Source organism: Vitis vinifera, chromosome 9 (genome assembly GCF_030704535.1).
Source record: "Vitis vinifera cultivar Pinot Noir 40024 chromosome 9, ASM3070453v1".
NCBI lineage: Eukaryota > Viridiplantae > Streptophyta > Magnoliopsida > Vitales > Vitaceae > Vitis > Vitis vinifera.
The window spans coordinates 10,711,151-10,729,961 of record NC_081813.1 but is presented as its reverse complement, the minus strand read 5'-3'; the positions used below and the strand labels follow the sequence as shown (position 1 = coordinate 10,729,961).

The window sequence follows — 18,811 nt, the reverse complement described above, 5'->3', positions numbered from 1 at the left end:
GATATGCACCATTTCCAGCTCAGTAGGACTGGTCCACGCTCTAAAATCATCGAAATGGCTCGACTCGTAGGGAATTTGCAAGGCCTCAGCTATATGGCGAGCTCCCAGTATGCCATGCCTCCCATCAATGGTGAAATGAATTAAAGTTGGATCCCTGACCTGGTTGGTTGTCATGGATTGATAGAAATTCATGGCTACCCTGGGGTAGAAAAAGTCTCTCGGAGTTAGCAGGTGCTCCATGCGGTATCTTCGCAGTAGTTGGAATGATTGGGCAAACTCCGGCCGTAATTGGAATGTAGCTATGTCAAAGCACAGCTTGGAGTGGAATGGCCTGGCTCTACAGTCCAAATTCCCCTTAATTGGAGGCTGCGTCAGCATCAGCCGCCTGATTACTGCTTAAGGGGCTATTTCAGATGGAATTTGGGGCTCGGGAAGTGGTGACTGAGGCTCTTTAGGCTCTGCTGGCGGCGCCGGAGATGGCACCGGAGATGGAACTGGAGATGGAACTGGAGATGGAATCGGCGAGGGCTCTGGGGACTGCTCCGTTAAATCAATGGGTTCTGAGTTTTCAACCCTTGCTCTCTTTTGTAGTGGCCGACCCCCTGACCTGGTGAGATAACGTCTCGCCGGAGGCTTCTGCGGCGCGGGCTTTGCCGGAGAAGAAATTGCTTTCGGCTGCGGAGGCTCAGAGATGGGTTTTGGAACGGGCTCCTCTCGCGGGACTCTCTTGCGGCTTGAAGGAGAGGAAGACTTGGCCCCTCTGGTTCGCGCCATTTCGGGTTGCCGAAATTTGGTCGGAATGGATGACCGGAGAAGATGACCGGAGGCTTGCACGGTGTCGGGCTCAAGGAAGGAGATGAACAGTCTGCGAGAATGGCGCGCTCTATTTTGAAACCCTTTTCGCAGCTCAAATGACCGGTATATATAAAAATAACGGAAGACTAAGGGTCAATTTGAGTTTCGCAGAAAAAAGCCAATTTCGCAGCAAAAAGTCATTTTCGCAGCCACTTCGCAATCCGTTTCGCAGCTGCGAAATGAATGTCACTGTGCTGCGAAGTGGCACACGTGTGCCAAAATCGCTTTCGCAATTGCGAAATACCATGCGGAATGGAACTTTGGTTGCGAAATCAGGGATTTTCACGCTTTATCGTTTCGCAGCCGTTTCGCAGCTGCGAAATGGGGGCTTCTGTGCTGCGAAGTGGCACTCGTGTGCCAAACTCGCATTCGCAACTACGAAAATCCTCGCAGAGAATCCCAAAGTGTTGCGGAATGGTTTGGCAACAAAGTGCTCTTTTCGCAGAAGTTTTCCTCATGCTGCGAAGTCTCGCAGAGCCCTGTTTTTACTCTGTTTTTGCTCTGTTTTTGCTCCGATTTCTTCCCAATTTTTTTTTTCAATTTCTTTGCATTTTATTCCACCTGAGATCATTCAAAAAGATTAAAACACACATAAAAACATGATTTAAGATCAAAAACTAAGATCAAAAGTATGAAAAAAAAACTTTGAAATTTACAAAATTTACAAAAATGTCGGACTGTGGTAAAACCACGTCCACCAAACCCTTATTTGCTTAGGCTTTTTGTGGTTCAAGGAGGTTGATTTTCTCATTTTCTGGTTTGAATGGCTCCATGAATGGCTTGAGACGATATCCATTGACTTTAAAGGTGTCTTTGCCATTGGAATTCAATAATTCCACCACTCCATTGGCATATACTTGGTGAATAATGAACGGGCCTATCCACCTTGACTTGAGCTTCCCAGGAAAGATATGGAGTCTTGTGTCATACAGTAAAACTCTTTGCCCTTTCTGAAATTCCTTGTTGGAGATTAGTTGATCATGCCACTTTTTCATCCTCTGTTTTGCAACTTTGGAATTGATATAAGCATCATTTCTTAATTCCTCCATCTCATTAAGGTCTAGATATCTCTTTTCTCCGGCTCTGATCAAGTCCATGTTCAGCTTCTTTATTACCCACCAAGCTTTGTATTCAACTTCCACAGGGAGATGGCATGCTTTGCCATAGACAAGACGATAGGGAGACATGCCAAGAATAGTCTTATAAGCTGTTCTATATGCCCACAATGAATCATGAAGCCTAATAGACCAATCTTTTCTGCTGGAATTCACCACTTTCATCAATATGTTTTTTATTCCCCTGTTAGCTAGCTCAACTTGCCCGGAAGTCTGAGGATGATAAGGTGTAGCCACCTTATGCTTCACTCCATACTTGGATAACAGAGCTTCAAAAGGTTTGTTGCAAAAATTAGCACCTCCATCACTGATTATGGCTTTGGGCACCCCAAATCTTCGAAAAAATGTTCTCTTTAAGGAATTTGAGAACCACCCTGTGATCATTTTGTCTACAAGGGATTGCCTCAACCCATTTAGAAACATAATCCACCCCCACCAAGATGTAAGAATTACTAAAAGACATTGGGAAAGGTCCCATGAAGTCAATACCCCATACATCAAATAACTCAACTATTAGAATGTGGTTCATAGGCATTTGATTTCTTTTTGTTAACTTTCCAAGCCTTTGGCATCTATCACAACTCCTACACATGATGTGGGCATCTTTGAAAAGAGATGGCCAAGTAAACCCTGATTGCAATACCTTCATGGTTGTTTTCTGAGAGGCAAAGTGGCCTCCACATGCATTCTCATGACAATGAGATAGAATCCCTTGCTGCTCATCTTCAGGGACACACTTCCTTATGATCTGATCTGCACAATACTTAAAAAGAAAGGGTTCTTCCCAATAATAAGCATGAATTTTGGCAAAGAAGTGCTTCCTGTCCTGTGCATTCCACTCACTTGGAATTTCACCAGTTACTAAATAATTAGCAATATGAGCATACCAAGGAGTTTTCACTAGGAACATGAGTGATTCTTCAGGAAAATCATCATTAATAGGCAAAAGATGGGAATTATGTGCTATAACTAACCTTGAAAGGTGGTCAGCTACCACATTCTCCACTCATTTCTTATCTTTGATTTGGAGATCGAATTCTTGTAACAAAAGAATCCATCTAATCAACCTTGCTTTTGCATCTTGCTTTGTCAATAAATACTTCAAGGCTGAATGGTCAGTAAAGACAATGATGAAAGACCCCACTAAATAAGCACAAAATTTGTCCAAAGCAAATACCACAGCTAACAATTCTTTCTCTGTAGTTGTGTAGTTCCTTTGAGCTTCATTCAGTGTTTTGCTTGCATAGTAAATCACATAGGGCTTCCCATCTTCTCTTTGGTCAAGCACAGCTCCTATAGCAAAGTCACTGGCATCACACATCAGTTCAAAGGGTAGTTGCCAGTTAGGGGCTCTCACTATTGGAGTTGTTGTTAAAAATTTCTTCAGCTGATCAAAGCTGTTTTGACATCTTTCATCCCATATAAACTTAGCATCCTTAGCTAACAGCTCACAAAGAGGTTTTGAAAGACTTGAAAAACCTTTTATAAACCTCCTATAGAACCCTGCATGGCCAAGGAACTGCCTTACTCCTTTTACAGTTGTTGGAGATGGTAATTTGACAATAAGCTCCACCTTTGCTTTATCAACTTCAATGCCTTTTTCAGAGATGATATGGCCAAGGACAATTCCTTGACGTACCATAAAATGGCATTTCTCCCAGTTGAGCACCAGGTCTTTTTCAATGCATCTGTGAAGAACTGCTTCCAAATTGACTAAGCATTCCTCAAATGTACCTCCATATACGGTGATGTCATCCATGAAAACCTCCATAATTCGCTCCACCATATCACTGAAAATACTCAACATACATCTTTGAAATGTAGCAGGTGCATTGCATAAACCAAAAGGCATTCTCCTGTAAGCATATGTTCCAAATGGGCATGTAAAAGTGGTCTTTTCCTGATCTGCCACATCAATTTCGATCTGAAAATACCCTGAATACCCGTCCAAGAAGCAATAGAACGGATGTCCAGAGACTCTCTCCAGTACTTGGTCAATAAATGGCAATGGAAAATGATCTTTCCTAGTTACAGCATTCAACTTTCTATAATCAATACACACCCTCCAACCTGAAGTGAGGCGTGTAGTAATTTCTTCTCCTTTTTCATTCTGAACCACTGTGATCCCTGACTTCTTTGGTACCACTTGAGTAGGACTCACCCAAGGGCTATCAGATATAGGGTAAATGATTCCTGCTTGAAGTAGCTTCAGCACCTCAGCTCGCACCACCTCTTGTAAATGAGGATTCAATCTTCTTTGAAGTTGACGAATTGGCTTTGCTTCCTCCTCCATATATATATGATGAGTACAAACTAAAGGACTAATGCCTTTCAAGTCGGATATTTGCCATCCTATTGCCTTCTTACACCTCTTGAGAACTTCTATTAAACAATTCTCTTGATGACTGGTCAGAGATGAAGATATCACAACAGGACATTGATTATTTTCTTCAAGATATGTATATTTCAGCTCCACAGGTAAAGGCTTCAGATTGAGTTTTGGAGTTTCTTTTTCAGCAGCTGCCTCTTCCTCTTTATTGAACAAAGGTAGAATCTCTTCTATCTTTCTCCAACTTTGTAGAGTAGCAAGCACAGTAGGAGATTCAGACAAACCTTCCTCAAAATTCACAAGACTTTCGTTCAACTTGTCTTGCATATTTTGATTACAGTGCTCCTCCACCAAAGTATCAATAATGCACAACTCTTCTGGACCCTTTTCTTCTTCTGGAGTGGTTTGCTTTTTAGACATATAGAAAATATTGAGATCAAGTGTCATGTTACCAAAAGTGAGTTGCATCAGCTCATTCCTGCAGTTGATGATAGCATTTGAGGTAGCAAGAAATGGCCTTCCAAGGATGATAGGAACTAAATTAGCTTCCTTTACAGTAGGATCTGTATCAAGAACAATAAAATCTACTGGATAGTAGAAATTATCCACTTGAACTAAGACATCCTCAATTACCCCCCTTGGAATTTTCACTGATCTATCTACTAGAGATAGAGTGATTGCTGTTGGCTTCAATTCCCCAAGTCCCAATTGCTTGTAGACGGAATATGGAAGCAAATTCACACTTGCTCCCAAGTCTAACAAAGCTTTCTCCACTACCTTTCCTCCAATCATGACTGAAATGGTAGGACTTCCCGGGTCTTTGTACTTCAAAGGAGACTTACATTGTAAGATTGCACTTACTTGCTCAGTCAAGAAGGCTTTCTTGTTTACAGTCAACCCTCTTTTGATAGTACATAAGTCCTTTAGGAATTTTGCATACGTTGGAACTTGTTTAATCATATCCAGCAATGGGATATTTACTTTCACTTGCCTCAATACTTCAAGGATTTCAGCTGCATTTCTAATCCCCTTTTTCCCATGGATTGCTTGAGGAAAAGGAGGAGAAGTTGATTTCTTCAGCATTTCTTCCTTCAGAAGTTCCTTCTCTGGAATTGCATTCATTGTTGAATCAGAGTCCTTCTTTTCTTCACTGATCTCACTCTCTTTATCTTCCATTTCATTCCCTTTCTTTATCTCTTCTTCTTTCTCAACATGTGGCTTGGGTGTTGGCTGCTCAATTTTTTTACCACTCCTTAGAGTGATCAAGGCTTTTACATCTTTCATCTGTGATGATTCTCCCTCTTGGCTTTCCACTTCATGGACACCTTTGGGGTTTTGGTGGGGTTGAGAAGGAAATCTTCCCTTTTCTTGTAGTGTATTCAAATTTGTAAGCCTTGAAATTGAATATTGGATGTTATCAAACTTTTGGTTCATATCATTTTGCATTCCATCCATCCTTTTATTCAAAATACTCTCCACTCTGTCAATTCTTTGATTGATTTGAGCATTGGTGGCTTCTTGGTTTCCAAAAAAATCTCCCACTACCTTGCTGAGATTAGCCATTGCTTGTTCAAGACTTGAAGATTGTTGAGATGGTGGATCCGGCTGTTGGTATTGAGTTGCTCTGGCCTTCCATGAGAAATTTGGATGATTCCTCCAACTTGAGTTGTAGGTATTTCCATAAGGCGCATTGTTATTGGGCCTGAATTGTCCAACAACATTTGCTTTATCTCTAAACATTTCCCTTTCAGCTGAAATTGCAGGGCATTCCTCCACCAAATGTTCATATGATTGACAATTGGGACACAACTTCACTTGCACTGGTGCTTCAGCAACAGCTTGCACTTCATGTATTCTTTTCAGCTCCAGCTCCTCCAATCTTCTTGTCATAGCTGCCAACTTTGCTTTCATATCATCATCTTCTTTCAAGGTATACATCCCAGCCTTTGCATTGAAAGCACTCAGTTGAGACTTCATCTTCCCCACTTCTCCTTTGGTTGGTTCATCCCATCCCCTTGAAACTTCAGCTACATAGCTCAAGAAATCCATAGCTTCCTCTGGATTTTTGCTCATGAAATCTCCTCCACACATTGTCTCGAGGAGTTGCTTCATTGAGGAGGACATACCATCATAAAAATAGCTCACCAATAGCCAAGTATCAAAGCCATGGTGAGGGCAAGCATTTATAGCTTCCATATATCTTTCCCAACACTCATAGAATTTCTCATTCTCTTTAGCTGAGAAGTTTGAAATTTGCCTTTTCAAGCCATTTGTTCTATGAGTGGGAAAAAATTTCTTGAGGAATTCAGCTTGTAAGTCAGTCCAAGAACGGATACTCCTTGGCCTTAAAGAATTAAGCCAAATTTTTGCCTTATCCTTTAAAATAAAAGGAAATAACTTAAGCCTCATCATATCGATTGAAGCTCCTCCCTCTTGGAATGTATTACAAACATCTTCAAATTCCTTGATGTGTGCATAGGGATTCTCACTTTCCATCCCATGGAAAGTTGGTAGAAGTGGAACAAGATACGGTCTGATCACTAGCTGCTCTGTAGGGGGCACTATACATGATGGTGCACTCATACGAGGTGGATGCATACGGTCCCTCATTGATCTGAATTCATTGAGATTGTCTTGACGACCTTGGTGACTATGCTGATCTTCAAGTGTAGCTTCCATGATATTCAAGCTCAATTCGAATTCTTTGTTATGAGGTGGATCACACTTAACAAGTCTTCCTCCACTGTCTCGTATCCACTTTGGCATACACAACTAGTATCTATCTACAACTTAAATGAAAATAAAGGACAACAAAAGGAAAACAGGGCTACAAAAACAAAATAAAAAAAAAAACTTGGATTATGAATAAATAAAGAAAGAATGAGAATTAGTAAAGTGAAAGAAACATTACCAAACTTGTGATGAAAATCACAAGTGCTCTAAAATGGTATCACTATAAACTTGACACCTTCCCCGGCAACGCGCCATTTGCGAAGTGCCCAATTGGTGTGCCAACTGATTCGTGTCCAGCTGGTGCTCCTTGGATGAGGGAGTAATCAACAAAATTTATAACCTATTACACCATATACTAGGGTAGCAAAGAAAAAGCTACTATAGTATAGCGGCTTTAGGATCGTTCACTGGGAAGGGTTTCCAAATTATCAATGATATCAATTCAAAGTGAATTGGTAGTGTTTCATTTCAAGGTTAGCTTAAGAACTAAAACACAAACTTTGATTTGTAAAAATTTAGATTTAAACTAACTAACAAAACAAGTAATAGGAATAACTTAGGAAGAAAAGCATTCCTTGGAGAGTCAGGTTCACTGGGGTGGTTCCTCATGCAAAAGACATAGCTCCGGTCAGATGGTTCATTTCCTCGCGTTAGAGATTCAACATATAGTCAATTCTCTAACCGGTGTTGTAAAGATACATCCTTTAATTAGATTTCAACTTTAATTCTCTCACTGATGCAACTTGCAATGGTTCAAGCCTCTCACTAAGCCTTAACCATTCAAGGTGATCTTTAACCTTGGACTTCCCTTCTCAAGCTCACAAGAGATAACTAATGGATGTCTCCTTGGAGTCCAAAAGCTTACCAAGTATTGGCAATTCCAGAAAATCCTACCTTAAAGTCACCTCCCAGAGGCTCGCAAGGGGTAAACTAGTGCATCTCCATGGTTGGAAATCACTTGCCTTACCAAGTGTTGGCCCAGGTGACTCTAAGGTGTTTTAAGTTAACTAAAAACATAGAAATCACTAAAGGATTTCACTTCCTCTTCATTGATGGCTGAAACCACAAAGCTTTGTATTCTTGCACTTGGAACCTTTCCCGACAACCTTAGCTCCAAGGAACTATAGGTTTAGTTACTCATTCTCTGGGGAAAATTCCTCAGGGAGTGCATAACTTAGTAAGAAATAAATAATACAAAGTGAGAAGGTAAGGCAAAAAATAGGGGCTGAACTTTACTTGCTTTCTAACTTTTACAAAAAGGGTCTCCTCCCCGAGAACAGGCTCCCGAGAGGTATTTATATGAACATAATATAAAACTAATTATTACATAGATATTTTTTTCTTTTTACTAACTTAAAAGCTAAGGAATCTTGTAATTGGTGGCTTACAAGGAGTATTTTGGGATTTAGACAACAAAAATCTGATGTAAAATATCCCCCAATGTCGGTAGCAAATATCGGGATGCTCCAGGGACCATTTCGCAAGAGAAAATGGTGTCTGCGAGATTTTGCAGATACTCAAGAAGGGCTGCGAAATCACTTTGCAGCAAAAGGTTATTCTCGCAGGGCTGTGAAGTTGGCTTCCATCTTGAGGTTCTCAGCTTCCAGCTTGCGGCAAATATCGTGCAACTTCAGGAGGAAATACACCACACTGTACAAAAAGGCTGCTAAATCACTTCGCAACAAAAGGGTGATTTCGCAACACTTTGCAAAATGCTTCCTTCAGCTTGGAGTGATTGACTTGTAATGGCTGTAACTTCTTCGTTTCAACTCCAAATTACGCACCGTTTGAAGCATTGGATTGTTGACTTACTGAGCTTTGAAATGGTATATAGCATGCATCAATTGGACTTCAGAGAGTACTCCAAAAGTGGCTGCCACAACTGTCATCAAGAATATGCTTCATGGCAGATTCTCTTTACTTTTTCTCCTTGCATTCCGGATTTACTCTTGGCAAATGACTTCCAAGCTTTGTCCTAGATTCCACATAACTCTCCTCAATCTTGGATTGCTTTGGTGATCAAATTACTAACAACAACACCAAAACTTACACAAAGTGATTAAAGTTGCTTTCAAGGGTCCTTAACATGCCAATTGAGTTAAAAGGCCAAAACTACTACTCAAAAGTGTTTAAAAGGATTAATTATAAGCTATCAAATAGCACTTTTTGAGTAGTAATCAATGAATTGTCTTGGTTATCAGGATGAGTTTCCCATGGTGAGTACACTAGTGTATGTGACGCACACTTCACATGACCTACAGTTAATCATGATGCAAGACTATCATTTTTCATGTTCACCAAGCTTACTATATTGCATGGACTCTCAACCTTGAGAGGATATTGAGTCTACGCCAAAATCAATAGAGGTTTTAACCTTTGGGTAAGACTCTAAAGTGGTCATATATCTCTATGGATTAGGTCATTGTTGATGGAGGCTGGTGACAACAAGTATTCTCAATATAGGCCCTCTTGGGTGATCCAAAGGACATGTGATCATGAAATTTGTTGTCACAAAATTCCTTTAATGGAATTTGACATATGCTCTTTGGAGCTAGAGCATGTCAATTGATCACATAATAAGTAGGATCTATAAGTCAAAGATTTGAGAGACAATCTTGATAGGTGGTAACAATACCTTGTTAGATTATGGATACCAATTCATAGACAGTCTGCATATAGTGGATAAGTCATGAATTCGAGCATTAAGTGTCTCATTGTTATTTACATAGGATAGTGAAATTCAGTTAATTCTCTATAGTGGGATGTTGAATCAACTTCAGAATTAGATTATGAGGAAACCTGTACTCCTATGGGTCTCAGTGGTCCTTGCATAGTTGTGAAAGACACGCCTAAGGCATGCTTAGGCTAGGGGTGACGCAAATCCACCCTCCGGCGCCTTGCCTGAAGACAGGCGACGCTCCTTCACGAAGGCACCGCTTAGGCGTGCAAGGCGTGACGCGGTCGCCTGACTCGTCTCCGGCCAAGTTCGCCCTTCGACCCCTCATTCTTCTCATTCTCCTTCTTCTTCTTTTTCTTCTTCAATCCGTCGGGTTGCAGAGGGTTGGGGCTGAGCCCTAATTTTATTTTTTTTACTTTGCGGGTCCAAAACGACATCATTTTGGCCCTTTTTAATTTTAAAAGGAATAAGCCAAAACGACATCGTTTTGGCCATGTTTTCTTTTCTAGCCCCCTTTTTTGGTATTTTTCAACCCGACACCACTCCCAATCATGCCCTAGCCTCAACCGAGCAGTGAAGAAGTGAAGAAGAAGAAAAAAAAAAAAAAAGGAAGAAAAAGAAGAAAAGAAAAAATAGGGAAAAAAAAATAGAGGGAAAATAGTCAAGTATCTTCCGGAACCTTAGTATTTTTCTCTTTTCTTCACTTTTCTGCATTTTTTTCCATTCTTATCTCATAACTCTCATTGGCAATTTTTTTTTAAAATATAAATATTGTATTTTAACATGAAAATTTTACTAAATAAAAATAAATAAATAAACAAAAAACACTCATATGCATATTTTTCTTAATGTGATATGCATTTTTTTTCTTAATTTTATTATAATTATTTTATTGTAGTATAGATAATTTATTTGCAAGATGGATAATGAGAGTGAAACTCAAGTGGACTCTAGTGCAAGTGGAAGAAGAGATCTTGGATGGAAATATGCTTGTTTGATTAATGAAAAAGATTTGAAAACCATCATATGCATTCTTTGTGATAAAGTAACCAAATGAGGCATATATAGACACAAACAACATCTTGTTGGTGGATATAAAAATGCTAAAAAGTGTAGAAAATGTCCGAAACATGTTAGAGAATAAATGAAAGAGTATATGAATTCCAAGAAAAATAAAAAAGAGCAAATGAATATAGGGAACGAAGATGTTAATGAAGATTTGTTTGGTTTGGAAGATGAAGATTTTGGTGAGAAGATTAATAATAGAATGAATGTCACCAACATTTCTAGTGGAGGTAGTAACCGAGGAGGAAGTGGTGGTAGGATGTTTTCTTCAAAAAAAACCAAGACAAAAAGGTCCTATGGATAATTTTTTCACTCCTAATGCAGAGATGGTTGTTCAAAATCGAAGGAGTGGGAAGATGAATCAAACTACCATCAATGATGCCAACAAAAAGGAAGCAAGAGAAAGAGCTTGTATGCTTATCACAAGGTGGATGTATGAGGTTGCTATTCCATTTAATGCAATCACATATTCGAGTTTCCAACCAATGATTGAAGCTATTGGCCAATATGATGTGGGTATGAAGGGACCAACTTTTCATGAGGTAAGAGTTACTAACCTTAAGAAAGAATTGACACTCATAAAATATTTGATGAAAGATCATATGGTGGAATGGAGAAAAAATGGATGTTCAATTATGTCGGATGGATGGACTGATAGGAAAGAGAAAACTTTGGTGAACTTTTTGGTTAATTGTTCAAAAGGAACCATGTTCATGCAATCCATTGATGCTTCTTCAATGATTAAGACGGGAGAAAAGATGTTTGAGTTACTTGACAAATGGGTAGAGCAAGTTAGTGAGGAGAATGTTATTCAAGTTATAACAGATAATCACTCAAGTTATGTGATGGCAGGTAATAAATACTATTTCTTGAATTTTTATTTACTTTTAAAATTTGAATTATTTATCTTGAGAACTTATGTAAATTTATTATCTACAATGTTACATAAGGAGGTTGTTAGAATTAAAGCGCCCGCATTTGTATTGGACACCATGTGATGCACATTGCTTTGACTTGATGTTGGAAGATATTGGAAAACTATCAAACATCAAGAGGACATTGGAGAGAGCTATATCACTAAATGGATATATTTATAATCGCTCAGGGCTACTCAACATGATGAGGCGATTTACTAGATAAAGAGAATTGCGTAGGTAAGTTAAGACTCGGTTTGCAACTACTTTCATCACATTATCGCGATTGCATGAACAAAAAAATAACTTGAGGAAAATGTTTACAAGCTTAGATTGGTTAGATAGTAAATGGGCAAAAGAACAAAAAGGGAAAACTATAGCCAACATAGTTCTAATGCCTTCATTTTGGAACACTATTGTGTTTTGCTTAAAGGTTTTGAGTCCCCTAGTTCGTGTGCTTCGTTTGGTTGATGGTGAAAAAAAACTCCTATGGGATACATCTATGAGGCCATGAATAAAGCTAAGGATACAATTTTGAGAAGTTTTAATGGAAATGAAGAGAAGTATAAAGAAATCTTCAACATCATTGATAAGAGGTGAGGGATTCAGCTTCATCGGCCTTTGCATGCAGCAGGGTACTTTTTGAACCCGAAATTCTTCTATGATAAACCATAAATAAAGCATGATGTAGAGACATGGTTGATTTAGCAGATGAAGAAGATGTGGAAAGCTACAAATGTGGTGATAGAAATGATGATGATGATGATGATTTTGTTGATTTAGAAGAGGAGTGATGATTGTTTATTGTGGACAAATTTGTTATTTAAGTGTTTTTTAATGATGCTTTTGAATTGTGGACAAATTTCATGTTTTGGACCTTTTGGTTTGGAAACTTTGGATTTGGATATGTATTAGGATACTAGAAATATGGATTTGGATTTGTTTTTATGCTTGGAGTTTTTTATTTTTATGTTTTTTGTTGATTAAATTGAAGTTTTGGATGATATTTGATGATTTATGTGTTTAGGACAAATAAATGATTGTTAAATTTGATTATATTATATAAAAATATATATGTAAATTAGGGTGCGCCTCACTTCACTAAAGCCCGTGCCTTAGGTGCGCCTTGCGCCTTAGGTTCCAGGACTACTTTGCACATTGGTATGTGATTCATCCCCACTGCAGTCATGCCATTTGATTCTGGCTCAGACGGGTGTTATCAACAAAATTTATAAAATCTAAATCACCTCACACTAGGGTTGCATAGCTAACATAGCATAGTGGCTCTAGGATCGTCCATAGGGATGAGTTTTCATCGTACAGTTGACTTAACTGAAGGAAATAACATAGTGCTTTTTCTTATGACAGTTAGCTTTAAAAGGAAATGGAATTGTGGTTGTAAAGATTGATTTTAAGTTAAACAAAAATAGTAAGTGAAATTAACTACAAAGAAAAGGCCTCTTGGAGCTTTAGGTCATTAGGATCGGGTTCCTTAGACAAAAGGGAAGATTCCGAATCTTTTCCTCGCATTAGGGACAATAACATAAAGGATGGTTATCTCCCGAACCGGTTTTATATTTAACAATTAAAATTTAATCCAAAGGGTTCATGGAAATTGATAGTTGCTTCCCATTAATGGCTTCAAACACTAAATACTCTCACCTTGAACCACCTTCCAATGACTCATAAATGATAACTAATAGACATCCATGGATCTAGCAATAAGCATCCAAAGAATCTGAAAAGCTTACCAAGTATTGGCCATTCAAGGTGATTTTAAGGGATTTAAAGCTAAACCTTGAAATAAAGATCATTAATGGGTAACAACTACTTTCATTTGGAGCAATGACAACTCCCACCTTTGCATTCAGGTCCTTCACCTAACTTCCATCACTCCAAGAAACGTAAAGCCTAGCCACTCATCCCCTGAGAAATCATCCTCAAAGGTTGTTTGGCTAGAAAGAAAAATGAAGACAAAATGAGAAGGAAAGACATAGCAAAAGCTCTTTATATTTCTTAGTATCGGAATTTACAAGTGTTTAATGAAAAACATCCATAATCCATCCCTCTGTCTCTCTCCTTATATATAAGCTACCTAAAAGATGTATAAAAAGATATAAAAGAAAATACTTAGGTTGGTTATAAGGAGAAATTAGGAATTTACACAAAATATCTGAAGATAAAAATCTAACGGAGTCGGTGCACAGGAAGATTTTGCATACCATGCGAAATTTGGCATGGTGTGTGAAATCCTTTGTTGCATCAAGTGGTTTCGCATGGTGTGCGAAATTTCACACAACCATGCAAAACTGCTGATTGTTGGATTTATTTCTCTGATTTTCTTCCTTGCATCTCTGATTGGCTTGGCAAAGGGTCATGAAGTGCTCCAAAGCTTGGATTCTTCATGTATTTGAGCTTTAACTTGCATTGCCATGGATTGTACAAAATTCTCCCTCATTCTTGGCTTGTTTCAATGATAAAAAAGCTACCAAAAACACCAAAATTTGCCAAAAATTGATTAGTAACCCTTGCTAGGTTCCTTAATGTGCCAATTGAGTTAAAATGTATTAACTACTACTCAAAAGTATTTAAAACAATTAGTTTCAAGCTATAAAAGAGTACTTTTTGAGTAGTAATCAATACACCTTGAGCCTTTTAAAACTATGGGTCCTTGCTTTGAGGTCATATACTTTGTTGGCATGGATTATGAGGGTCGAATTGGCTCTAGGTTCATTTTTGTTCATAAGCAAATTTTGGTAATTATGCAAAGTTGCACAGGAGTAAGTGAAAAATGTCTTTGAATTGGGCTAATTGATTAATTAGTAGACCCTATTGGGTTAATTAATCAATTAGGACCTATTTTGGACTAGATTAAGTGACTCAAACTCATCTAGGCTCAAGTCACTTAAGCTTAATTAGGATTCCTATAAATACCCCTTAGGGGTTAGGGTTTCTATAACTTTTGTTTTCTATCATCCAAAGAGAAAGAAAGTCATAGCCTCCACCCTCATTTCCTCCATTGAACTTACAGTTAATTGATATTAACTTACAGTTAATCTTGCAATTGATTTTGATTTAGCGGTTAGTTTTGATCAAGAAATTATAGTTATGCTAAACCTAAGAAATTATAGTTGGTTGTTCTATTTTACAATGAAGTAGTTTTTTGAAAAGACAAGTTATGATTTTATGCTGAATCAGTTTGTTGAAAAGACGAATCTAATTTTATATTGAAATAATCCATTGAAAAAACGAATTCTAATTTTACACTAAACTTGTTTATTGAAAAAATGAGTTATGATTTTATATTGAACTTGTTTAAATACTTAAATACAAGTTCTAATTTTATATCAAACTCATCTCTTCAAAAGACAAGTTCGAAATTTATACTGAACTCATCTCTATAAAAATCCCACTCAAACCAAGCTAGAAAAAGTTTGGGACACACCGTATGTTAAAAAGTTTTTTAAAAAATTATAGTACTTTTACAAAAACCCCAATAAAAATAGCATGAGAATAGATACAAATCATAATATAATATAATATAATATATAAGTTAAAATCCACAATCATAAATATTTTATTTTTATTTAAAAAAATAATCTAACACATTAATGAATATAAAATTATCATTATTATTATTTCATGTTTCAAACATGGCCTCAGTATCCATAATGTAGCCTTGTGTGGAAGAGCCTAAAGCATTGTCAATGTGAAAAATAGAAAAATCCATAATCATGCAGATGAACATAGAATTATTATTGTTATTATTTCACGTTTGAAACATGGCCTCCAAATATCCATAATGTAACCTTGTATGGAAGGAGCCTAAAGCAATATCATTATGAAAAGTCTTTTTCCCAGCACGTACATGCAAGCTAGAGATGACTAACAATTCGTTGGTCCTAGCCATTTCGTGTCTTCTATGTTTACAGCTGATTAAGCACTGATTGAAATTAAAGTCGACATCCACGAAGCCCTAGATGGAATGAGTTCATTGCACCATGTTTAAGCAATGCCTTGATTCAACACGTGGGCACAGCTTAGCTGTTGATGGGGTCATACTACCTCTTCATTGACCCAAAAATAATTAATTAATTAATTAATTAAATTTGTAATCACCAGATTTCCAAATACTGGGATGGAAGTGAACATTTATATTTTAATTTTCAAAAAAATATATATGTTGTCTATTTTATTATTTTTAATTTTTTTAAATGTTTTTATCAATTTTTGTACTCAATTTTTTTTTTTCAAAATTTTTATTTGATATTTGCAATATTTAAATATCCCAAAAACCATAAATTTATTCTTTTCCTTTGTTTTCTTCATGTGTTTAAATTTTTATATTATTCATTTTATAGATTAAAAATTTAAATTAAAAAATTAAAATCTCATTGAAAAAAAAAGAATTAAAAAAAAGTCTATAATACAACATAAAATAATATTAATACATACAAAATTGTTTTATATATTTAATTGTATTATATAATTTTTAAATATTTTAATTATAAACATTATTGAAAATGAAATTAAAAAATTATTTAAATAATTTCTAAATAATACTAAATATGAGAGAGATTTGATATTATTTTAATTATAAATATTGGAGTGAAATTTTTATTTCTTTTATAAATAAAAAATAATATATTATAACATATTTTATTAGACATAATAATATCTTAAAAAATTATTTTTAATCTACGATATGCATATTCTATCCTTTCTGTTCGGAAGATAAAGTCAAACATTTTCATTACCAATTACATTATAATTCAATAAGAAACAAAAATTGTTTATTAATCTTGGTGTGAGAATAATTAAGGTTAGATTTCCCATCTTGGGAGTATCCCATGAAGCATGATAATATCAAATCAACTCAAAAGTCAAGAAACATGAGCACTTGGTAGTTGCGGAAGCAAACTAGCATGGCATATGGCATGTGGGAATGACCAAATGATGGAGCAAATAAAGGCAAACAAACGCATGCAGTTGATGTCAACATCTCTGCTTTGCATGCTTAGATTTCATTATGCAACAAAAGGGAATTAATGGTCAAAAAAAGCAGCTAACTATCTCTCAACCACACCCTCTCTCTCTCTCTCTCTCTCTCTCTCTCTCTCTCTCCACCTTCCAAATTACATCAAGCCTTGTTTCTATCTCCCCCTCGCCTATGTTTAGTAAGGGTGATGCGAGCCACTTCTACTACACATCACTCACAGCTCTACACACGGACAAAGGCCCATGGTGCTTGCGAATTACCCGAAACTATGTTTCTGTCTTCACCCTAGACTTTTTCAGATTGGTAGGTTTTCCCTTTGTCTGCCGAAATGTGATGTGAGCCATTTGCGTACATAGACTTTATTTGCAAAAGTAGATAGAAAATATGCCTTTACTGAAATCAATTAACAACTTCATACATCGACCTGCTGACAATTTTATGGATATTTTTATGATCTTTTCTACAATTGAATAAATTGACCATTTGTACTCAAGATTTCCTTGGGGACTGTCTACCAACAGAATCACAGGAGGATATTTTGTGGGTCTTTCATGCAATCCCATATGGGGAGCCTATTAACTTTTATGGTTTTTTTTTCCGAACATCACGCTTATATTATTGAAAATTTTATTATTTGATTAAAAGGGATGAAATAAACTATTGAAAAAATTAATTATTTTTAAATTCAAATATTTAAGATATTAGGTTTATAAATTTAGGATTATTTCATAATTTTGAATTAATTAATTCTTAAAAGTTTTGTCGGCTATGTGGAAAAGAAAGTGAAAATATTTCTTACTTAGGGAGAAAAATTTAAAAGAAACGGAAGATTAAAACCCTTGTGGAGCCCATTGGAGGCCAAAAGCATGCTTACAAAAACCCCCTCTCAAGTCTCCCACAACAATCCTTCTTTCTTCTCATCTTCTTCCATCTCGACCTCAGAGACACCATGGCTGGAAAACAACAACAGCGATACCGGGGCGTCCGCCAGAGGCATTGGGGCTCTTGGGTCTCTGAAATTCGCCATCCTTTACTGTAATTCCCGTTTCCTGATACCTTTTCTCCAATGTTATACTCCAACGCATCCAAGGAAACGTTTCGCTTTTTAGGTGTTGTGCTCTTTGTTTTTGTCATGTATTGAAAGAAGAACTAAGTTTTGTATTTGTTTTGGGCACAGGAAGACTAGAATATGGCTAGGCACGTTCGAAACGGCTGAGGACGCGGCACGAGCATATGATGAAGCAGCCAGGCTCATGTGTGGGCCAAGAGCTCGCACCAACTTCAGTTACAATCCCAACGACTCACAATCATCTTCGTCTAGGCTTCTCTCGGCGACTTTAACTGCTAAATTGCATAGATGCTACATGGCATCACTTCAAGCGGCCAAAGAGCCTTTAGCTACACACCTCCAACAACCTCACTACTCTCCAAATTTCGCCACAGACGGCAATGCCGGAAATAGCCGCCAAGTGGATGTCGGGTCACCAGCGAAGAGACGGCGACAAGTGCAGGGCAAAAGGGTTGGTGGGGAAGACGAGGAATTCAAGGTTCTTGAAGATGATCATATTGAGCAGATGATCGAGGAGTTGCTTCATTCTGGGTCTGTCGAGCTTAATTAGTTTTGTATAATGGTGCACCTGCAAATCCCAATGGAACTATTTCCCATGATCCCATCTGTCCCAAAAACTTATCGTACCCTTAATTTCCAATAATTTTAAATTTTTAGTTCCAGTCATGATTTAAAAGTCCAAGTTAAAAACATGTTCTTGCAAAGATTTGCCAGCCATGTAAAAATTTTCATTTGTGAGAGAACTTAAAAGGAAAGGTAATTAAGGTAATACCGAAGAATGAGAGCCAGCTAACAGTCGGCATTGAGTAATAAAAAGGAATGAACAGGAGACATATAAAGGTGTGAAAACTGAAAAGTGAGAGAATTAGAAGGATCAATTCTACTTTTACTTTTACAAAATCTCTTTCTGCTATTTGTCTCCACTTGAAAAAGTTTGGCTTCCTTCCAAGCCTTTTCGGAATACATGAATTGCTGCCTCCTGTTGAAAATGACTTGGACGACCATTGATTGAAGTGGCTTTGATCATCAATGTCTAATCCATCAAAATCAGTAGT

General features: G+C 37.2%; 1 protein-coding gene across 1 annotated transcript; it reads left to right on the top strand.

Annotated features, from left to right (window-relative positions):
* Positions 1–17,586: 17,586 nt before the first annotated feature.
* On the top strand, positions 17,587–18,422 carry LOC100261023 (ethylene-responsive transcription factor ERF003). Its single transcript, XM_002274180.5, has 2 exons — positions 17,587–17,722; positions 17,865–18,422. The coding sequence occupies exons 1-2, from the start codon at positions 17,637–17,639 to the stop codon at positions 18,304–18,306; spliced, it is 528 nt and encodes a 175-aa protein (XP_002274216.1). The 5' UTR covers positions 17,587–17,636; the 3' UTR covers positions 18,307–18,422.
* The last annotated feature ends 389 nt before the right edge of the window (positions 18,423–18,811 follow it).